At 38.8% G+C, this 24,855-nt stretch overlaps 1 protein-coding gene across 1 annotated transcript in view; it reads left to right on the forward strand.

Moving 5' to 3' along the window:
- Window positions 1-24,855, forward strand: part of kcnc3b (potassium voltage-gated channel, Shaw-related subfamily, member 3b) — a 48,974-nt gene that overhangs the window by 20,759 nt on the left and 3,360 nt on the right. The window contains exons 3-5 of the mRNA XM_039616863.1: window positions 8,528-9,509; window positions 11,316-11,510; window positions 12,475-12,603. Of these exons, the coding sequence (XP_039472797.1) occupies window positions 8,528-9,509; window positions 11,316-11,510; window positions 12,475-12,596 (1,299 nt within the window). The 3' untranslated portion in view covers window positions 12,597-12,603. The remainder of the gene's footprint in view (window positions 1-8,527; window positions 9,510-11,315; window positions 11,511-12,474; window positions 12,604-24,855) is intronic.

Below are 24,855 nucleotides of genomic sequence, written 5' to 3' on the forward strand. Positions count from 1 at the left end.
TAGATTAATCACCCGATCCCGGTCTGAGCCGCTGCTCAGGTTGCCCTTCAGGAGAGGGTTCTGTATTTCACATCGTTCAAATGTTCATTTTTCATGCCTCATTCATGTGCAGATTTCAGATCATCCTTCAGTGTCTCCTTATCAGTGCTGACTCTGCAGCGGCGCCCCCCCCCCCTCCATTTGCTTTGCCCTGCTGGGAAAGACTCCACGTTCCACTGCTCCCTGATTGTCATACTAACACTAATCAAACAAAAGCCTTGTTAACGAGAAGCGAAATCCTTTACCTGCCTTTAAGTATCACTGTCAAGGTCACGCGCCCTTAACTTGATAAACTAAAGCCTTTGATTGGACAATCAGCGTCTGGACCAAATGATCACAATTTGGCTCTTGCTCCTGTATACATTCAGCCCTCTACGCCAGCTGTAGGAGCAGTATTTGGCTTGGTCTTGTCCTTGGTGCCTGAAAGCAGAGGCTAACGCAGTGGTTGTCATGGTGACACAGAGCCAGGCAGGGCTGTGGTAATACTGTAATGATAAAGCTCTTCTGGATGGTGCCGCAGTAAACACAGCGCCACTAGGGTCCCGTTAAGGAAGAGCGCAGCGCACCGCCGTGCATGCAAAAATGCCTGTAGGGCTAATATCAGCTCCGACAATCTCTCCTCGGTTATATCGCTTACATTCGTGCTCTCCCAGCACCTCCTCCTTTCTCGCTCCCTGTCTCTTTATTGCAATCTCACTCTCCGCTGCCCCTCATTGTCTTCTCTCCTCTGCTCTTTCCTTTCCTTCTCCTCCACCTCCATTCCTTCGCTCTCCCTTCTTCATTCATCCATCGAAAACACAATCAGCGCTCGCCATGATCAACTTCCTTTCGCAGTTTCTCTCTCTCTTTTTCAAAAGGCTCTTCTTTTTTTCATTTGCTCCTCTCTCCATCTTTGACTCCCGCTCTTTTAAATTTATGTTGATGATCTTTCAAAATCTAATTTCGGTGTCTAGAGAGTGAGGAGGAAGATGGTGGGGCGGTGTGGTGGGCTCGATCGGACCTTGAAGGTCATTGTTGGCTTTAATGTAGGGAATTGACCACATTGCACCTGTGCCTGTAAGTGCTACGCATCGAGAGCATCGTCCAGAGTGCACACCTTCACGTTGCTGTGAGGACAACAACAACAACAACAAAAAAGGGATGGCGGGAAAGAACAAAGCGCCCAAGGAGATAAATGAGTGTGAAGTGACAGATTGCTACTCCTCCTTTTATCATCTTCTTCCACCTCTCTCTCTCTCTCTCTGTCTCCCTGCTCATCCCTCTCCATCACTTCAATGCAGTGCTCATGCAGCTACCACTTGCTATCTGTGATCAGCAAGTGTGCGCACACACCTCCTGTGCCCATAGGCTGTTTGTCTCTTTCACATTGTGAGTCATGTCCACACACGCACACGTTCGGTGCCAGGAACTTACACCAACAGATGTATATGCATCGAATGCACGCACAGGCTCTGCAGCTGTTTGCTGCAGGCTGATTTGATGAATAGATTTAAGCAGATTTTATTAATGTTCAAGCAGTTTGAGTGCTTCTCTGTCCCCCCCACAGCCAGAAAACTCCTGCTTGCCATGTTGATTGAGTAGTATTGATTTGATGTTCGCATCTACTGTGCAATCTACTGTACTCTGCTGCTGTAAATACGGCTCGATTTACTCACTGACAACATGAATGGACCTTTGTTTTATCAGGAGCAATAATTGATTGTGGCTTTTAGCTCATCTCAGTCAAATTAATTGCAGTACTTTTGGTTCAAGCTGCCAGGGTAATGAAACCCAAACCCGCGTGTGTCTTTGCATTTTGTTTTTGCTGAATACGTTTATCTGTCATTGTTAGGTCAAGCTTTCTCAGTACAGAGTGCTTTCCTCTGTGTATAAGATTTCCTACTAGGAAAAACATCAAACTCAAAAAGTTTAATTTAATATGAAGCAAAGAAATTTGCTAATAAGGAAAGGAACATGGAAGAGTCAGTAAATATTGTTGTTTGTTAAGTCAAAGAGTGAAAAACAGTCATTTTACCCAAGAACTGTGACTCGTGACTCATATGATGCTTAATTGAGTCATTATTATTTTTGTAATGAAATCATCTTTATAGCACAAAACAGCCAGAACATGGCACGAAGACTCACTCAGACATTTAGAGCATGCACATGCTTGTAGTCCATCTTAATGGCAATTTCACTTATAAATTTATATTTGACACTTTTATATTTATGATATTTATCTATCATTATATAGAACTCAATGCAGTTAACACAGAAGATAAAAACATAAAAAAGGCAGTTGTTTGGGGCCATAATGGTGTAACAGCTTAAAATATTAGTGTACTGGTACACCAGAGATTGTATGAGCAACACAAGCAACTCTAGCTGGTTGCAGAATATATATATATGTATACATATATATATATATATATATATATATATATATATATATATATATATATATATATATATATATATATATATATATATATATATATATACATATAATGCATGATGAATGGTGTAATGTGCAGTTAAGTTAAACAAATAACTTTAAAAATCAATATCCTCACTCAACTTACTCTGTTTTTCTGTAAGTCAGCCAATGTGTCTCATTAGGAGCAGTCAGACTATGTGCCAGCTCAGCAGGTGTTAAAGGTTTTGGCACAGCGAATCAAAAATATACAGCGCCTCTGAATTTTATTACATCAAGAATTGTTTTAAAACTGTTCCAGATTAAACTATAACACCCAAAATATCAGTTTAAATTCCCCCTTGTATTAATTTAGTCATTTATGAGTTGAAAATAACAGCTGAAGGGTTGATGTGCCAGCATTACAGGTACAGTTGTCTATACTGTGCAAAGGTTTTAGGCAGGTGTGAAAAATGCTGTAAACAAAAGAATGCTTTCAGAATTATAAATGATTGTTTATTGGCCCTAAATGTATTCTGCAGCAGGACAATGACCCCAAACATACAGTGAAAGTCATTATGAACTATCTTCAGCGTGAAGAAGAACAAGAAGTACTGGAAGTGATGGTAGGGCCCCCACAGAGCTCTGATCTCAATATCATCGAGTGTGTCTGGGATTACATGAAGAGACAGAAGGATGTGAGGAAGCCTATATCCACAGAAGATCTGTGGTTAGTTTTCCAAGATGTTTGGAACAACCTACCAGCCGAGTTCCTTCAAAAACTGCTTGCAAGTGTAGCTCAAAGAATTGATGCTGTTTTGAAGGCAAAGGGTGGTCACACCAATATTGATTTGATTTAGATTTGTCTTTTGTTCATTCACTGCATTTTGTTGATTGATGAAAATAAATGATTAACACTTTTGTTTTGTTTTCCCTTTATGTTGAATTAACTGGAGGTATTTTAGTTTTTTTGGTTAAAAGAAATGTTATTTAGTGTAAACAGAAGTGATTCTTGCAGCTGGAATCAAATCAGCTTTTAGATGTGTGTGTTTGAATAATCTAAACAGATCTGCTCTGTTTAAGATAAAATTCTGTAACAAATCAAGCTCATGAACAGTGCGCTCAGCTACATTTGGTTTAGCAGAAATATTATTTTACTGTATTAAATTCATGAGCTGAGCTCACTGTCAGATCGGCTCAAACAGAGTTGTTTAACTTTCATATTTTGGTGCTAATATGTGAGAAGATAAAAATTGGCCTTTTTTAAAATGATGTTTAACAGCTTAAGGTGTATGCATCAACTGTGTCTGAGCCCACATAATTATATTATATATAGGTATATGAGGTACGTTAATGAAAAAAACAACAACATGAAGACTAAATTCAAAAGTGAAAAGAGATTGAAATACCCACTGGACACTTTATTAGGTACACTTTGTTTCGTTGGACCCTCTCTTTCCTCCATAACTGCCTTAATTCTTCACGGCATAGATTCAACAAGGTGCTGAAAACATTCCTCGCAGGTTTTGATACATATTGATACGACACCATCACAAAGTTGCTGCAGTTTTGTTGACTACATTTCCATAATGAGGATCTACATGCTCTACTGATTGAGATCTGGTGACTATCATGTTCAAGAAACCAGTTTGCATCATGCCACAATTTCTTGCTGGAAGCTGCAATCAGAACATTGTACACTTTTGATCATCTCCATAAAGGTATGGAGATGGTCAGCAACAATACTTAGGCAGGCTGTGGCATCTAAACAATGTTCAGCTGGTGCTTAGCATCTCAAAGTGTGCTAAGAAAATATCTGCCACAAAACCACACCAGCCTACTGGCCTGAACCGTTGATACAAGGCAGGATGGATCCAGCTTTCATGCTGTTTGCACCACATTCTGACTCTACCACGCGAACGATGTCACAGACCTCAAGACTCATCTGACCAGAGGAAATGTTTCTTCTGCTTACCAGTTTTGGTAAGCACCTTCAAATTATAGTCTCAGTTTCCTGTTCTTAGCTTACAGCTGTAGCCCAGCTGTAATCTTCTGCACACCTTGATTGTAACAAGTGGTTGTTTGAGTTACTGTTGTCTTCCTATCATTCTCTGACCTCTGGCATCAACAAGGCATTTTTGAGAATTGCTGCTCACTGGATGTTTTCTCTTTTTCAGACCATTCTCTTTAAACCTTAGAGATGGTTGTGCAAGTAAATCTCAGTAGATCAACAATTTCTGAAATGCTCGGACAGCCTCTCTGGCACCAACAACCTTACCATGTTCAAAGTCACTTAAATCTTCTTTCTTTCCCATTCTGATGCTCGATTTGAACTTCAGGAGGTTAAAAAATGCATTGATTTACTGCCATTTGATTGGCTCATTAGATATTTACATTAACAAGAGGTTGAACATGTGTACCTAATGAAGTGGCTGGTAGTGTAGATTCTACCACTTTTGTGCTAGAACAATTAGATGGACGTATTTGACATTCAGACATTCACCTAATCCAGCTTTGTGTGAGGTTCAGTAATATAAACTAGCTTTATGCAAAGGTTCCTGGCAGCTTTGAAATCATTTGTATGGAATAACATGTTGGAAAAAGACACAGAGCTCCATCTGTCCCTCCGTTTGACAGAAGTTGCTAAGGCCTGTCATTTATTATTAGCCTTCAGTCTCTTGTTAGGTTTGCTTCCTTTTCTTTGGCTCCTCGCTCTTCCTCTCACCATCATTTCCGTCATACTTTTTGTCCTCTTGCTTGTCATTGCAAAAGTCGTCTTTTCATCACACAGTCACATCACGTTAGCATCATCAGAACAATGAGCAAATCTTGCCTCGGTCACATGTCTGAGTTATGTTAACCGTTTTGGCATTCGTCCATCCCTCTCACCTCGCTCGTATTACTCTCTGTCCTTGCTTCTGGACTGCTTCAACTTTTTCCTTTGTGCTTCTCCACGCATGGATCCGCATCGTCTGGTCTCCCTCCCACTTGTCCACCCCCTCCTGTGTCTCCACCTGTGTAACCTACATAAACGATACAGTATTATTACGGTTTTGCCACAAGTTTCTTTTAGCAGTCTCATGTGTATGTGTTAGCTCGTACATGGGCAAAGGACAACATGAAAAAGCTCACTTTGAAGACAAGATCTCACACTTTTTTTCCAGTCTCTGCATCCTCATGCTTTCTACAGTTGCCCGTGCTCATCATCTACTCAGTTATTAACTATTATTATAATCCTTGCATCAGTAATGTCTGATGTCGTAAAGAATAAAAAGAACAGTAGAAACAAAAACAAACAAAAAAAGAGCCCAACACTTCAGGGCGAAACTCTCTTCGTTGTTGTGATTTGTACTTGTGAAGACTTTCTGGTGCTCGGCCAATAAGGGAACATCCTGTGCTGGTCCCACTGGTACTATCCCGCTTCACTGGGACGGGAGGGTGGGGGTTGATACTGGGGGTTGGGGGGTGGGGGGAGGATGGGGGAGTGTAGAGGCTGTTTGAGAACCTCAGTGTGTGTGTATGTGTGTGCTTTCATGATACAGAGGAGGAGAGTACTGCAGCAATCTGAGAAAGTAGGTCAGACACCAACTAGTGAGAAACATAGCAGAGGAAAAAAAGAGGTAGAGAGTAGAGATGGAAAAGAGAGGGGAAGAAAGAAAGAGCATAGATGGTAGAGGAGAAGGAGAGCGGGAGGGAAAACAGACCAGAAAGGACGGTAGATGCTGCAAGAATGACAGAATAAAGCAAAAGAGAAAAACAGGAGCAAACCTAATGATATACATTACCAAACTATTTGGGCTGCAAAGAGGTAGCCTGTAAAAAAAAATGCAATTACATTTATTGAGCCAACATTAAACAACATAAACCAACATTACAACCAACAAATGGTTGAAACAATAAAAAAAAAAAATTACAGAATGGACACCAACTTACTGATTTTCCTGGAAGGTCATGTCTTTGGCTAAATGCTCGTTGGCTAATGTCCTCAATAAATACAACCGCTCACAGTATTAAGCCTTCTGCCCAGTCTGTTTCTGTCAGGAAGGCACTTAGAGAAAATATGTGTAGGCTCTCATCCAATTTCCAACCCAAAGAAAAGGGATGGTGGGGGGGAAGGAGACCTTTCAAGAAACATAAGTGGCACTGGTTGCTCTTTTTGCCCAGTTATAAAGCCTCTTCTTATAAACATTTTGCTCTTGATATTACATAAGTGCATAATGCCAAAAATACAGGCTGGCACTCACAATATGCTGAGGGCACTCAGGGTTCTTATATATATGGACTCCACTCAAGTATGAATTACCTTTCTCTTTTGCTCCTCGGGCCATGGTTGTGTTTTATTATTTATTTGGTAACGCACAAAGTATACTGCATCTATAAATACACTGCAGGGCTTAGGAATGGACCACAATGGGGAAAGACTGCGCAGCACACTGGTGTCATCACACTACTGTCATTGATTCACTGACAACTGAACAAGTTACAGTGAAGGGAAAAGATTGGCTTCATATAGTAAACTGCAGATCACGCAGATGAGCTATAAGCAAACTGGAAAACAGAGATGTCTGAAGCGGGACAGTGTGATGGTTTAAATTAGCTTGTTTTTCTTTCTGTCAAGGAAAGCTGCAGAGATTTCTGAAGTGAACAAGCCAACCCATGGGAGGCATAATATTGTAGTATATAGAAAGGATCCAGGTTGTGGAAAGATAAGCAATACATTTCTCACAAGAGGTTCACAATAACAACATAATAATTCAAGAAAAAAAAGCATCGGAGTTAGTGTGAGTTGTTAGTTTTAATAGGCCAAATGCAACCATAGCATTAAGAATATGAATACCAAGTATTAAGTATTGAAAAGACTCGTCAAAATGTCCAATTTAAAAAAAAAACCCACACAAGTAGGCTAAATGATATGATTGAGTGAAGGGTAATGTTACCTAAAGCATCTGCATGTTATTTAAATGAGCAGTGAGGTTAATGAAATCTTCATAACAATGGGATTCCAAACAGTACTGTGAAAAACTAACTAAATACACCCAATGATTGTTTTGGCTAATTTGCAGAGCGACCTTTAGCAGGAAAAACTTGAATTAATTTTTTTCTGCAGGCTGCCCAGGTCCTGTGGCTGCAAAACAGTTGGCATGAAGTGTTTTTGGTGATATCTTTGGTTTTCTGCAAACATGGTGCTGTACATTTAACCAAACTTTCTTTGGTCTTGTCTGTCTGTAGTTTATTTAGATGCAACTTTGCAAATCTAAATCATGTTGCCATGTTCTTTTTAGAGAGTGTTTCTCTTATCAACCCTTCCAAATAAGCCATACCTGTTAGTCTTTTTTTCATTGCACCTTCATGAACTTTAAACTTTAACATGCACAGTTGGATTTTGGGGGGAATTTGCTGGGATGTCCACAACTAGGAAGATGGTGACATTGTGTTAACACACACTTGAATGCTCTGGACCGGGAAACTGCCAAAACCTCTGGTTTTATAGAGGTGCTCACACTTGCTGATGATCAGTTATTTGGGTCAATTTGATTATCAGCACTAGCTGCTACTTACTAAGTAAGGTGTACTTAGTTTCTTTGCATAGAGCTGACTAAAGTCCTGTGAAAACTTCCTTCTCCACATGACTGTAATATGGCAGACATATTTTCAGTTATTTATTTTATCCCTTCCGATTAGAAGTTCTGTTTGTGGACTACATGCTTCTGAAATATTTTTTATAGCTTTCTGCATACTTTTTGTTTTCTGGTTAAGATGTGGTAATCAGTTGGAATATGTAGGATACACATTAACATATTAAGACATTTTTTAAATATTGAGTTGAGTATTAACCGATAGTATACTATTTAAGGGTATAAGTGTTATACATTCACTGGTTGTTTAATTTAATGTAATGTAATTAAATTGAATGAATAATTAATGCATTTACTTTTGCAGTTGGCTTGAGGTTTTCTACTGTTAAAATGCTGACATTTTCTCTGATGTCCTTTGCCTTGCTGGATTTTCATAATTTGACTTTTTTCTTTTGCTCTTTCTCTGATTTCTCTTCCTACTTTAACTCTTTCTATTTACCCCTTTCTTCATTCTTTTCAGTATGTGGCTTTTATCTCCCTATTCTTCATCCTCATCTCCATATCCACGTTCTGCATGGAGACGCACGAGGCCTTCAACACCATCCTCAACAAGACAGAGAATGTCACAGTGGGCAACATGACGCGTGAGGAGATAGTTTATGAGGTGGTGACTGACAGCTGGTTGACATATGTGGAAGGTGTGTGTGTCATTTGGTTCACCATTGAGGTCCTGCTTCGAGTCACCTTCTGCCCAGACAAGTTTGAATTCTTCAAAAGCACCCTCAACATCATCGATTTTGTTGCCATCCTGCCCTTCTATCTGGAGGTTGGTCTGAGTGGGCTGTCCTCCAAAGCTGCCAAGGATGTCCTGGGGTTCCTGCGTGTTGTCCGATTTGTTCGTATCCTCCGAATCTTCAAGCTGACTCGCCACTTCGTAGGTCTCCGTGTCCTTGGCCACACCCTGCGTGCCAGTACCAATGAATTCCTCCTGCTCATCATCTTCTTAGCTCTTGGTGTCCTCATCTTTGCCACTATGATCTACTATGCTGAACGAATTGGCGCAGACCCAGATGACCCAACAGCCAGTGCCCATACCAACTTCAAGAACATTCCCATTGGATTTTGGTGGGCTGTTGTGACCATGACCACGCTGGGTTATGGAGATATGTACCCGGAGACATGGTCAGGGATGCTGGTGGGTGCGCTGTGTGCCTTGGCTGGTGTGCTAACCATTGCTATGCCTGTACCTGTCATTGTCAACAACTTCGGCATGTACTACTCTCTGGCTATGGCCAAACAAAAGCTTCCCAAAAAGAAGAACAAACATATCCCCCGAGCGCCACAACCAGGGTCCCCCAACTACTGCAAGCCAGATGCCTTGGCGATGGCTACTGCATCACCGCAAAGAATCTTGGGAAATGTCTTGGGAGGAGTGATGGGGTCTGGAGGAATAGCAGGTGACTGTCCTCTTGCCCAAGAAGAAATTATAGAGATCAACAGAGGTGAGTGTTTGTTGCTGTTTTTTAATGCTGCTTATCTTTATCATGAGAAAATATGTGATCTTTTTTTACTGTTGAAAAGATAGGAATGAATAAATCTGTATGTTCAAGAGTAAAATTAAAGTTTCACTATGTAGTTTACCACTTTAAAATCAAGATAAGCAATCTAAAACGAACTTGCATGTTTGTAGTCAATGCTCATGGTAGTTTTAGGTGTACAAAAGGATTTTAGACTTTTAACTGAGAATTAAGAGTACCAAAGTGTCAGGAGAAAGAACTGGAAGTACCATCAAGAAGAGATGCATGGCTGATTCTTGAGCCACCCTGGAGAAATTGCTGGCCCATCACAACTCATATGTAATTTATGATCAACTGGTAGGTTCACAGTTGCCTTAAGGCCTCCATCTGTCAGGGAAAAACAAACATTATGGAAGGAAAATGACCTCAATTATCTTTTAAAACAGCTTAATGCATCTCAATTTTGAGCTGACTTCCCGAATTGAGGAAAGTCAGCCTACATATTATCTCTCTGGCATTAGCAGTGAAATCAGGAGGCGAGGTAATTTGGCTCTTGGTGCGCTTTTTACATGCTGCAGCATCAGGCGTCAGTCATATATCACAATAATGCACCTTAAATGCATTACTCCAGTGGCCTGATCATTAGTGAGTCAGAAAACATTGGTTTCTTCAGTGCTTTTACTACATCTTGTCTGCTTGGCTTTTTTCCAGGTATTTGTGGGCTGTGTCTAGAGGTTCTTCTTTTTTTTTCTTTTTTTCCTTGTTTTTATTAGCAAGTTGTATCAGTCAAACTTTTGATAGCAGACTCCAGACTTGGAAAGTACAATCAAGTACAAGTTTTATGGGGCCGTCCTCTGATTTCATGGTTTATGAATAATCACACCTACTCAAAATATATATTCCTTATTTACTGTTTTATTTCAGTTTAAATAAAACACATTTTTATATGCAAGATATTTAACATATCTTTGCATGACTCATAGTTCCATATCATTCATATTAATCTTGGTGCAGCCCTCAGCTCATTCACTGTGTAGAACAAGAAATTTTCTTCTGGTTAGCTTCCCCTTACAAACAGAAGGGTTGACCAGAAGATGCTTTATTTTCCTACACTAAAGTAGTACACATTAATTGAATTTTATTAATGCCAATTAACAAGAACAGTTGCCTCGGAGCGCTTTATATTGTAACGTAATGACCCCAAGAATCAGATGACCCCTTACAAGCAAGCACTTGGTGACAGTGGGAAGGAAAAACCGTTTTTTAACAAGAAGAAACCTCTGGCAGAACCAGGTTTAGGGAAGAAAAGCCGTCTGCCAACATTAAAGCCTCTCTTTTGATTGGACTCTACTCGGTTTTTAGGGTTTTCCATTACGTGGTATTACCTGGTACCAAGTACTTTGTTAGCCAGGGTTCCAAGCGAGCTTCATCAAGCTTAAAATGTGACGTCGACAGCCTGCATGCCACTGATTGGCCAGGTAGTAATGGCTCAGGCTGGGTCATGAAAGTGACTCTTTCACAAAAATCAAACAGAGCATTTTTGAACAAGAGAAATGGTTACAAACAAACCGACACCGTGCTTAAACCATCGCCTCGATGACATTCATTGTTGTTTTGTGTCTTAGTCACATACAAATGACATCACAGGACTTTCAGGTCGCCTTGCTATAACGACCTCACCCCAGTTGTGACCGAGTCGAGCAGAGTCAAGTCAAGTCAATAACAGCCGAGTAGGTGGAAAAGAGGCATTAGTTATGAAATTATTTTTTCACTTTCCTTTGCCTCAACTAGATTCTAAGCAGAATGGTGACGCAGCCTCAGCCGCCTTGGCTAATGAGGACTGCCCCACCATCGACCAGGTGCTGAGCCCGGATGAGAGGAGTCCTATTGGGCGAGGCCCCACTCGGGAACGCTACCAGCAGGACAGAGCCTGCTTCCTTCTTAATACCAGGGAATTCCGTGCCACAGATGGGAATGTGCGGAAAGGTATGTTTCACACCAGGAGACGGATATGCAAAACATGCACATCTTATGTAAACAGATCCACACAGCAAGATGTTTGGCACAGTATGATGTAAACATACATTATATAAGTGCAGAGGCAGCCAATGCAGATAAACTACATATAGGTCACTATATGTTTTGAATGTCACATTCAAACATGCAGGAAAGATGCGCTGGATGGGACAGCACACTATAAACCGAGTTAGGAGACTTCAGTCACAGCTAGCAACAAAACATCCACACATCTACAGTCGTACATTTACCACACATGCATACACACCAAGTTCTTCTGCTCTGCTCTGTTTGTTTCCATCTCTTCACATTCATGTTGTCTGTGTTTCCATCACCGCTTGGTATCACATTTTATTTCTTCTGTCAGACAAGAATCTCTGTCCCTCTACCTCTCTCCTTTTCCTTTCTCTTCACACTGCCTCAGCCATTCATGTCTTCCATCTTTTCACGGTGTCTGTGAACTTTGTTCTGTGTCCCATAATGTCACAGTCATTCATGCTCAAAAACGATCTCTGTCTTTCTCTGTCTTCTGGACTCAGACAGTTGACCATGCATTAATTTACTTCTCGTCACTTCTGTTTCTCCCTGTCTGTTTCTCTCTTTCTCTCTCTCCTGCCTTGTGTTGTCCTTTTTATTTACTTCTCCCGCCACCCCTTGACCACTTACCCTCCCAAACTTGCCCCACATCGACCCTCCCATCCCCCCTCTTTCCCTTTTGAAACCCACACCCTCATTTCACCCCTTCTTTTCCTTTGTGCTCCACCATAACGCCTTCCCTTTTCGTTGCCCCATGTCCATTATCTTCATGCTCATGAAAACCCAACACCTCATTTACTACTGCAATCCAACTACCACCACTGCCACCAACCTGCACTGAAACACTCCCCCAAACTCCCTCCAAACTTTCGACACCCCCCTGTTGACAACAAACTAGAGGCAGCAGCCCTGGCACCCAGCCCAGACTCCCCTCTGACTGAGGATTGGTATAAGATGGAGGGGTCTCTGTTACAGCAGGACCTCAATGCAAACTCCACATCTTCCTGGATCAAACCATAGACCAGAGGTAACACTAAAAAAGAACAAAAAAATTTTTTAATAAAGGAGCTTGTATCCTGGAAACACCCAGAAATTTTTAATCTGGCTGTCCTAGAGGTAGGATGTTTTGTAATTGCACAAACAGCAGTGTAGTGCCCACTTTAACACAGATGCAGCTGCACATGCTACGCATGACCTCAAAAGATATGCAGATACACCAAATGTTTTCACAGTGTTTTGTCTAAATGTTCAATGGAGTTTGTCCTTTGTGTCACCTGTAAGAAGACTGATCTGTGCCTGAACGTGTGGAAAGTGTGCTACCGGTTTTAAGCATTCAGATGCAAACAGTTGAGCTCAGGTTAGGTAGCACTTCACTGTGAATGTTAAGGTTTGGGGTGCAAAGGGTATTTCGGGGCTCACCTTGTGATTTCTGAGGTATTTCATCTAATGAGTCCTAACCTCAGCCCAATGTTGTACTTATTATTATAACTTTGTGAATGACAATCTCAATGAGCGCTGTACAAGATGTAAAAAAAAGAAAATATCTGGAGAGAAAATGTGAAAATTTCTCTGTGATATACACTCAGTAATTACTTGTGTGTCTGTGTGAGAGCTTAAAACCTGCATACAGTCATGAGAGTGCAAGAGCGCATCCATGCGGGTATGCACATGTGCAAATAACACCCAGAAGCTCAAATGAAAAATAACCCCGTTGTTGTGTCCTGTGTCAATAACTAATAAAGCAAGACACTGAAGAAGAACCAATGGGAACAGCGGGTCATGTTGTTGTCTGATGTGCCTCTGTGTTGTTGTTGTCTCTCTCTTCAGGTTGTGTCATATCACGCGTGTGTATGTGCGCTTTTTTCATTCTTACATGTTATACACTGTGTCTCTGTCCTCTCAATGCCGTCTGAGTGTTGTGTTTGTGTTTGTCGTGTGTGGCTTAATTTAGTTCTTTCCCTTCCTATTGTGTTTTACTCCCTACCCCACGGACCTCCACCTTGGCAAACAGAAGTGCACACTGCAATTTATAAAAAAAATGTTTGACTATAAACAACACCTTTCTATTTACACCTGTATATATAATATGTACATGTACTCGCACACTGGTTGTACGCACTAACAGTGGCATTTGTCCCTGCTATGCCGTGATGTGGCCACAAGGATTTGCAAAATTACATGTACATATGCACCATCTCTAATCAGCTGGTCTGCACTGATACTTTAGCACATTGTGATTGCAGTGCTGGACATAACCTTTCCAAGGCCCAAGGTAACTGGGGTCACTGGAGCCATCTGTGTCAGGGGATATCACTTCGTGAAACATGGCACGCTTAACACTAGCAAACATTTTAAAGAATGGGTTGATCAAAAAACAAACAAATAAAAAATCGACCTATAAATCAGTTATAATAACAGAGTGCTAATTTACAAAATAAGCGTGTAATGGATCTGAAATACTATCCCCTGACCGTATAACTGTGCTTTCAGTGCCTAGTGTAGTCCAAAGATTAGGACCTTTTGTATGAGTACTGTGGAGAAATCAGAAGGAACATAAGCTGCACTTGGTGACTGAAACACTTACCGACCAGACAGAAAGACAAATGCTATGACAGAGTTGACCGAAAAAGCGGCTTCATGCTGTCTAAGGTAAGCGAGCCTCGAGCTGTCCGAGCCTTTCAGTTAGAGGTTGCTGACATCGCTGCAGTTTTTAATGGTTTTCTATATGTAATATAAAATCTAGGTGCTACAAAGATCCCTCTTTAAAACAAATCAGGAGTCCATTGAGCAAAACAAGTGCTGGGGTTATTAGGATGCTGCTTAGGGCTTGTAATTTGTAGGTAAGCGATGTATAAAAGTCTTTATTGTTTTAGTGTGTATTTTAATGTTGAGCCTTGTGCACTGGGGGAAGAGACTGTACTAAGTGCTTACAGTAAATACCAAATAAATTTCTTTATTTCTCTGACACCTGATTCTCTAGTATCTGATAACAAGATTCCATGTCTATAAGCCCCGTGTTAGACAAGTGACCTGGCCAAGGTGATGTCAACCTCTTTCCTATTGGGGGGAAAAAGATAGCTATATAGGAGCATTCAAACTTACATGACTAATCTGTTAAAATTGTGAATCAGAAGTTTTGAAAAATCAAGAAAATGAAGAAAAAGCATTGGGTTTATGACAGTTATGATGGTCCCTGCTCTCCACTTGTTTTTAAAGAGGGATTTCATGCTGACTAAAAATCATTCTTGTGTGCTTTATTTGTGATTTATTTTGTAGATATATGCATAAGGTGTTTTTGCCAACTTATTTTCTTAGCTTCTCAGATTCTTTTGTTGGATTGTTGGCCATTTGACTTCCTACGCACCCAGTGCTGTATGCATGGCTCACTAAGGTCAAACGGTCAATCACCCCCCTCTGATTGCTCACTCCAAATCACTCCTCCAGACCTTCTTCAAGGAGTTTATATTGGCTTCTGTCTCTCTCTTCCGCTGTCTCTCTTCTTCTCCACACTCTTTCCTCTGTATATGTATATGAGTTTTTTTTGTTCTGTTCTGTGTTTCTAACACGCTGTGTGCATCTTTTATTAAGTATTACTGTGATGTGATATCCAGCAGTTTTGTAGAAAAAAAAAAAGAAGTATTTATTTGAATGCTTTATTGTTTCGAGGTGTATGTGTGTGGATTGAGTTGATTTATGTTAATTTTAATTATATTTTGCTGTATTCTATATTTTGTTTTGGTTTGTTTTTCTCCTGATATTGTGTTTTGTACAAGTTCTTTTTGTTGTTTTGTGTTTTGTGACTTCCCTCGCGTTCTTCCTGTGATCCCCTTTGAGTTTCACCATCACCTGTGATTCGTCTTTTCTGAATCGGAGTGACAAACAAAACTGCCAACAAAACAGCGGAACGAATTAACAGAAAAGTGGTGCAAATCTCGCTGGTTAAAGGCATTCTCAAGAGCATATTTGGCCAAAACGTTCACTACTTATTAGCAAATCCGTACTATGTGCAGTAAATCTGTAGAGCATTACATTGATTTCAGCTAACATGAGCACATTGCTAGTAAATGTATAAAACTCCACCCATTATAAGTCAGTCAGTCATTGTTAGAGCAGATAGCTGCTATCTAACAATGGGGCCTTTCACTACAGCTGATGCAACAACACTGTGAGCACAACACAACCTTGTTTGTGGCTGCTTCCTACAAGGAGGGCTCAATATCTACATGAAGTGTTTTGAACCAAAAATACAGTGGGAAAGGAAACATAGGCCAGTGTGCTCATTCTTAGATGAATTGGCTATATGTTAAGCTAAATGCAAAATGCAAAGTTTCATGCATTATAATTTAAAGGTACTTTTGTAGCTGGAAAGAGTTTTAAATGAACTTCTTTGTAATGTGACATTTCCCACTGTGATCAAAATAGAAAGTGACTCAATAGTCACTCACAACAGGATGTGATCACCGAGGGTACAAAGTGATTTAAATGTGGCTGAGAGGACATTTTTGTTTTGGCCATTTGAAGTTCATACCAAGTAAATACAAAATGGGCTGCTAACAAAGCATAATGCAAGGCAATTCATGATTCCACATAAATTCACTGGTGGTGTAAGATTGTTTAAACTTCATGTGTTCAACTACAATGTATCAGTGATATCAGAGTATTTGCTGTTGTGTGTTTGTGTTAAACTGTTCGATTTTGGCCAAATAGTTGTCCAAATTACCTGAACATCGGACGTTACCGTTCACGAGGTGTTGGGTAATTGGTGTTAGATTTTTTAATACTTATTAGCAAATCCGTACTATGTGCAGTAAATCTGCTGCATTTTCATGGAAGGATAAGTATATAATTTATTTAGAGACTTTAAACAGATACGATGCTGAGGTTTACAGGAAAGAAATGCTCTTCATTGACATTTCATCTGCTCCTTTTTTACCCCATTGTTTAATATTGTTAATTTTGACACAGATTAAAGTTAACTGTTGGCAAAAATATTTTTCAAGCCACCACAGCCTGTCTGTTGTTTCTGTCTGTGCTCGCAGTCATTACCAGAGCGACACGCTAACTCTAAAAGTAACTCCTCAAAGCCTTTTCCTATAACCTGTGTGAAAGTGTGTTTTATGTGGTAACACTTGTCAGTCCTCTCATGTGTTCTCTTTACGGTTGACACAGTATGTAAAACTCGCTCTACATTGCCATGCATGATCTGATATTTGTAACAATACCACTGTGTGTGTCTTACTGTGTTTCCCCCATCATGCTCTGCAAATATTCTCTCTGAGCCAGATTTTTACCGATACACATATATGCACAACGTATATTCACGTATATGTACAAGAAGCAGGGACATAAAATATTAATTGGGTTTGACATGAACTGCATAGGTCTGACCTACATGCTACAAACTAGAGTATGTAGGATACAGCTGGATGTTATATCTTCTCTAGAAGATATAGTAGGAGCTGTATGTAGTGTATGCACATATTGTGGCTTCAGTAATGGTCATGACCAAATCAATACATTTAATTATTGGTAACAGGAGATCATACAATCTTTAACAGGCAATTTATACCATGTAAGAATGATCCAGTGTGTAAGTGGCCATTCTTAGAAAAGAATCAAACAGTCATTGAAGCTATAAAAAGTGATAGAAAACAGGTTATTGCCTTCACAGTGTGTTTTTTAAGGCTATTTTTTGAGTCAGTCTTAATTTCACATGATTATGTGCTTGGTAAACAGTCTGGCAACAATATTTGCAGTGCTGTCTCTGTTCCTCTGTGTCTTCCCTCGACATAGTCTTCTCCTTGTGTGATTAACACTCATTCTCCATCCCATCCCCAGGCCGCCACTGCAGTGCAAGTGTAACTAAAGTCTGACTCTAGGTAGGTACATACTCCCTCTATAGTGTAAATTAAGTGTGACTTTGGGCAGGAATTATGTCATCACTGAATACAGTGACAGCCAGACTCACCGTTTCCCTTGATAGAGAATCCCAGAGCACCAAATCACAGATGATTGTTGTTGTAAATGCAGCAGATAGCCCAGAGAGGAGGAGAGCAGACTGTGAGAGACTGCAGTGGCCAAGACATGATTAACTTTTTTTATTTTCATTTCACAATATTTCTTCTTCTTGGATTTTTTTAAACAAAGTCTGTATGTGACAAAAGCAAACTAATGCTAAACAACCATCACAACCATGTTACCACCTGATCTCATCGCTCTCTATCACTTTCACCTTTCATATAATCAGCAAATGAGAACTGCTTTTCTATCTCTCAATTTCCATTTTTACTGATATGTCATTCGGCAAGTGTTACGAATCACATTAAAAAGCTTGATTGAAGAAATCAGTTTATTAAATGTCAAAGAGATCATATTAAAGCCAGAAATTAAGAAGACCACCATTACCAACTTTATTTCAATATACACTCACGGGCCACTTTATTAGGTACATCTTGCTAATACCGGGTTGGACCCCTTGCTGGTTGAGTTTGATGATGATGATGATTTTATGATCAGCAGTTGCTGGATATTTCTCTTGGACATCCATGGTGAAAATCTCCTTTTCTACAACATCCCAAAGGTGCTCATTGTGATGCTGAAGAAACCACTGAGATTATTTGAGATTTGTGACATTGTGCGTTATCCTGCTGGAAGCAGCAATCAGAAAATTGGTACACTTCTGACCATGTTCATAAAGGGATGGACAACTAAATATCCCCAGCACTATTACACAACCAGCACTTGAACCATTCATGGGTTCATGCAGTTTACACCAAATTGTGACCCTATCATCCAAATGGAATCGAGACTCAGGTCAGACAATGTTTTTCCAATCTCCTGTTGTCCAATTTTAGTGAGTCTGTGGCAATCATAGCCTCGGTTTCCCGTTCTTAGCTGACGGGAATGGCACCCATTTTATCCTTCTGCCACTGTAGTCCATCTGCTTTCAGAGATGCTCTTCTGCATACCTCAGTTGTCGCAAGTGTTTATTGGATGCTGTTCCCTTCCTGTCATCTGAAGCAGTCTGATCATTGTCCTCTGGCATCAACAAGGCACCCAGAGACATGCAGCTCAATAGATATTTTTGCTCTTTTGGACCGTTCTCTGTAAACTCAAGAGGTGTCTGTGTGGGAAAATCCCAGTATCAGCAGTTTCTGAAATCAGACCGGCTTGGTGCTAAGTCACTGGGACCAACAACAAAATCCTACAAACCTAAAAGCACTGATTTGCTGACATGTGATTGGCTAGCTAGATAATTGCCCTAATTAATGGTTGAAAATGTGTACCTAATAAAGTGAGTGAGTGTATATGAAACATAGCTATTACGTGAGCAGAGTGGAACACTTAGCATGCTGCTCTGTGATTTTTAACAATATATAGAAAATACTGGAAGGAATTTGTGACTTAAATCAAACCCTCGTCTTTTGTTAAAAGTTCTTATAAAAGATTCTTTTTTGTGAACCCCCATAAATCATACCTCAGATCTTCAGAACATTAATTCAAATTACTGCAAATTAGAAGTTGCCTAATATTGAGCCTTTACAATTTTTCTAAGTCTTCACAATTATGACTATTCTATTTCCCTTTATAAAGAAAAGAAATCATCTTTTCTTAGGTGTGAGTCTGAACATTAAACTTAAAATCATGTTGGATTTCAAGCATACATTATGTCATATAAAGATCTTTGTTTGTTAGCTATAGGAAAGGCACCTTCAGATTATTTCAATTTGACTATTTTAACTGTTAAACAATATTAAGAATAAATAAGCAGAGATGTTTGAGTTTTGATCTTCAACTCTCACTCTAAAAGTACACTATCAAGCGTTGTTCAGTTCCAACAACAAAACAGGTTTGTTTGTTTTTTCTCCTCCCGTGTTGTACTCAGTCAGCAGTCTTTCTATACATGGCTGCCACTTGATGAAAACTGACAGTTTGTCTTGATGCATTTGCGTGGTATGAGAAAAACATTCCTCTAACTTAACTTGAGAATGAAGCAGCACCAGATTTGCCAGGCAGCTTTTCAAGTGTTTGTGGGATGTTACGCCAAATATGCATCATCAATATGTCACTGAGCTGCAATCTGACTAAAGTGTTTGAGTAAAAAAAAAGAAATACTTTTATTTAAGGTTGGTTATCTAGAGTGGTAGAATTGGCCACTTTGACCCTGAATATTGTCATATTTTTCCATTGCAACAGGAAGACTCAAAGGGTGTCACGCTGGATCAGTGGGTGTTCTTTGTTGTCTGACTGCGGCCTTATGGTGGATGGTGTTTGACAAAAATTTACATACATAACTTAAGTGTACAGAAACCACAAACTCTGCTCCAGCATCACAGTGTTAGAGCATTACATTGATTTCAGCTAACATGAGCACATTGCTAGTAAATGTATAAAACTCCACCCATTATAAGTCAGTCAGTCATTGTTAGAGCAGATAGCTGCTATCTAACAATGGGGCCTTTCACTACAGCTGATGCAACAACACTGTGAGCACAACACAACCTTGTTTGTGGCTGCTTCCTACAAGGAGGGCTCAATATATGCATGAAGTGTTTTGGACCAAAAATACAGTGGGAAAGGAAACATAGGCCGGTGTGCTCATTCTTAGATGAATTGGCTATATGTTAAGCTAAATGCAAAATGCAAAGTTTCATGCATTATAATTTAAAGGTACTTTTGTAGCTGGAAAGAGTTTTAAATGAACTTCTTTGTAATGTGACATTTCCCACTGTGATCAAAATAGAAAGTGACTCAATAGTCACTCACAACAGGATGTGATCACCGAGGGTACAAAGTGATTTAAATGTGGCTGAGAGGACATTTTTGTTTTGGCCATTTGAAGTTCATACCAAGTAAATACAAAATGGGCTGCTAACAAAGCATAATGCAAGGCAATTCATGATTCCACATAAACTTCGTGTGGTCAACTACAATGTGTCAGTGATATCAGAGTATTTGCTGTTGTGTGTTTGTGTTAAACTGTGCGGTTTTGGCCAAATAGTTGTCCAAATTACCTGAACATCGGACGTTACCGTTCACAAGGTGTTGGGTAATTTATGCAATGGCCTGTTTATTGCTGTTAAATTTTTTAATATCTACAAATCTTTTGCGTTTATGTTTTTTGAGGAAAAAAAGGCATATCATAACTCGCATTTTCTTGTCTTGTCTTGTTTGTCTTGTCTCTGTCTGTCTGTCCTTTATACGTCTTTATGATTTTCATTTATTATCCTTCATTTTCTTTTCTCTTCACTTTTGTGGTTCTTATTTTTTAATTCCTTCTTTTAACATCTTCAACCTCATGTTCATGTTTCAAAATTATGAAACCTTCATAAAAAACCATCTGCATATGGGAATTTTTCATATTATCTGTAAACATTTCACTGATTTTCTTTCCATTTATTCGCACATGACATAAAAAAATACGAACAATTTATTAAACTGATTTATTATTATATTTATTGTCTTAAAGCAACCGGCTATGAAAAATCTCGCAGTCTTAATAACATATCGGGAATGACTGGGTCTGCACTGCGACTCGCTCCTATTACTAGCCCGCCTTTTGAGACCTATGAGGCTCCAGGACCTCTGCGGCGCTGTCGTTCCCCCATCCCCTCCATTTTGTAGCAGAAATTGTGTTAATGATTGGCTGATAAGAGATGCAGCAGATTAGCCATGGACCAATTACGTTGAAGCCTCCATTTGCATTGTACGCCATGCAAATACAATAGCAATAACATACAATGAGCTCGAATGTAGAAAGAATGAGATCTTGTCTTGTGAATCCAATGGTTTATGAAGCATGTTAGGTGGAGTTAAATGCAAAATTTAGCTTTAAAGATACGTGGTTATTTAAATAATTACAAGTAATGTAAAACTGATTGGGGCTGCTTAGTGAATAAAATAGTGCCATGCATTAAGAAGGTATTATAGAAATGTGCTCAGTTACATTTTCAGATGAACATTTTTGCGCATTCTGGACCAAACTAACTTAGACTCCTAACACTCTTACAGTGAAATAATCACGGAACAAGATACACGATATGAACAAAATTACTGAGCCACATCTCTTAATCTTTGAATTCAGGTGTTTCAGGTGTCCCATTGCCACAGCTGGATGAAATCCTTCATATTTTTTAAGCAATTTTTAAGACATTTCACCTCTCATTCAAGAGACTTTTTTCCACTTCTAAAAAATGTAACTGTTATACTGTAATAGGGTGCCACCTTTGCAATAAGTGAGTCAGTGAAAGGTCTTCCCTCCAAGATAGTCCATAATCAACTGTAAGTTGTTTTGTTGTAATGTGGTATTGCGTATGGTCACAAAGCAGGGTCACACATAAAGGTCAATAACCTCCAAAGCTTCTCTGGTATTAACATCAGCACAAAAATGGTCAAGTCATAGTCATAGTCAAGCAGCTCCAGTAAGTGTTATATGTAAGTGGCTTAGTACTTTTGTCCATATTGTGTAATTTAGTTTATCTAGCCAAAGACATTGAAAAAATAATTTGTAGATTAAATTTTACTGAACAGATTTTTATTTTCTGTAAATATATAGCGAGTGAACACAGCGCAGCGTAAGCAATCCACAATGGGGAAAAAAAACGTATCCTATGTAAGTCTCAATTAACACTAAATTCATTTTGCATCTTATTGTGACGTCATTGGGCACTTTATGCTGATAGTTTACACAGCAAAGTTAGGGGATGTCAACAAAATCAGAAACAAATGAAAGTAATATGCGTTTTATTGTACCAAAAGAGCTATCTAATTCTGAGGCTGAACATGTCTCTTGAAAATAATAGTTTCTTATATTATATTGCTGTTAGGAGCCAATACATAGGATCATTGTCTTGTTGTCTAATCCTTTGTTAGATGCTTGCACATTCACTTGATCCACTTGATATTGTTGTTATTCTAGATGTCTAATATACATAGTCACAAAGAAAAGTATTGTTTCATTAGACACTTTAAATGATTTGAAAAAATTGCATTAAGAAGCTTATGCTTATGATTAACTTAAGATTTTAAAAAAAGCTTAAAAAATCAGATTTTTTTGCTTTCCGCATTTACTTCCCTGTAGAAGATCATTTATTTCCCCAATAATTTTTCTGTTCCACTGGATCATTTTGCATTGCTTTGTAATATTTCTTCACATGCACTGTCACATAATCGCCACGTAACAGCAAAATCTAAAACTTAAATCTACCCACATGTCAGCCAAATCCTTATACCAGTAAGGCAGACATTCACAAGGTCTTTTTTTTAAGCTTTTTTAATAACATATTATAGTAAAAGGCGATATGTGAGAAATTTTACCATTCAAATATCTATATATAATTGATTATTAACTTTGCTTGTGTAAGCGGGACTGCTTGGCTCAACACATGCTAACTAGTTATTGTGAAATGGCCTTTGGCAAAGGAGCAAAATCTTCTGTTTTATGGTAGCAAATGACTGAGTCGGCCTTTGAAGTATAATCAGGACAGTGATATAAATGAAATATGCACTTGTAGGTCTAAAACGTTTTATAGAAATGTAAATGCAAAGTATTTATAAACAAGAAAATTTGAACAAATGTACAATGTCAGATATGGACTTAATTAACTATACAGTTAAATCAAATGCAAGCACTTTACTAACAATCATTGTTAATTTACTCACTCTTGAAGCTTGTGTGTCGGCATCAGAAACAGATAATATTACAAAACAAGTATACAATGAAAACACTGGACCACTTAATCAAACTTGCCTCTTCCTTTTTTCTAAATCTAATTAATTTCTTCCTCACCATTTATGCTTTGAAGGTTTTTTTTTTGACATTTTCTTTAATAATTTCAAATAAACAATCATGTTTAGGTGAGCTGTCGCTATAGTTTTACCTTCAGCAATCTCAATCAAAAGCAAAAAAATAAGATTTAAAAATAGTGACACATTCACGAATGCAATAAACATGCAACATTACTTTAATGCTGGAAAACATGCTGTGCACATACATATGTAAATACACAGATATATTTTTAATCTAAAACACGCACAGACTTAGCAGGCAATCTCCTCATTATCTTTGATTTAGCTGTACCAGCTGTAAATGTACAAAAGTTATTCAGATGACACGAGCCATTTTTCTTGTTTTATTTCAAGCCAGTATATAGACTTTTTGATGTCCAGGCTGTCATTTTAAATCGCTTTAGTTTTTTAATGATTTTGTATTTTTTTCATGAATACTGTGTATTTCATGGCAAGAAATGACATTTTAATGCCACTGGTTGTCTAAAATAACTATTAAAAGAATACAATGTTGTAAATTGTTCATAAGATTCTTGACCAACAGGAACAAAGACTGAAGAGAGAAAAAAAATAAAAAAACAAAATGCTTCAGAACTAGTTTTTACAGACGATTGTAGAAGGAAAGTATTTCCATACTTGTTTTGAAGTCTTACTATCCACATGCTTCCAGACCCCATATATTTGTGAACCTAGATATGCAGTGTTTACATGAAAGCTGTGACATCACTTGAATGTTTTGCTTGAATCTGTTGTCGAATGATGTTTTAGTGTCTGTCTTAGGATAGATTTTGACATTCAGGCACTGTAAGAAGTAATGCTTGCCTGGCTTCATCTGTTGCTGGTTTTGAAGGCCATCACATATATTTTCAGACCAAAGTAGTTGTAGGTTGATTCACTTCATGATTATGATGTCAGAAAATTACAACATTTTAGTGTTGTCTGAAAATATCTGAAACCGCATGCCGAGATTTAGTTCTCCTGTGAATGAAAGCATTTTTGATAGATCCTTGATGTAAAATGTCAAACTGAACTTGTACAGTTAAGATAGGAAAACTCTGGGATAGGTTTTTCAATTAATTTATCCTGCAGAGAAGTCTTTTGTGAATGAAATGAATCACTGATTGGTCTAGATCACATGCTCACAGATGTTCTTAGTCCACACGAGCAAATCTTTTGGACTATAAGGTTTGCTCGCATCGCTTCTCAGTGCTCATTAAACCTTTTTTGTGCTCACTTACTGTACTGTATTATCATAGAATGTCTACGCAATCTATAACATCCCCATTTTGGATGTTATAGTTTGCAGATGCTTTGACTTCAGATGTTATGCAACTTTGTGTACAATGTAAATTTTGTGTTACAGTAAAAGAACATGTCCATCCATCATTTACAGTGTCTGCAGGGGATTGTTTTGCTCGAATGCTTTAACTGATTAACAGCGAATGAGGGGAGTACCACACCTCACACAACCTTATCCTAACATTAACACTAT

This window comes from Oreochromis aureus, linkage group 8 (genome assembly GCF_013358895.1).
Source record: "Oreochromis aureus strain Israel breed Guangdong linkage group 8, ZZ_aureus, whole genome shotgun sequence".
Classification (NCBI taxonomy): domain Eukaryota; kingdom Metazoa; phylum Chordata; class Actinopteri; order Cichliformes; family Cichlidae; genus Oreochromis; species Oreochromis aureus.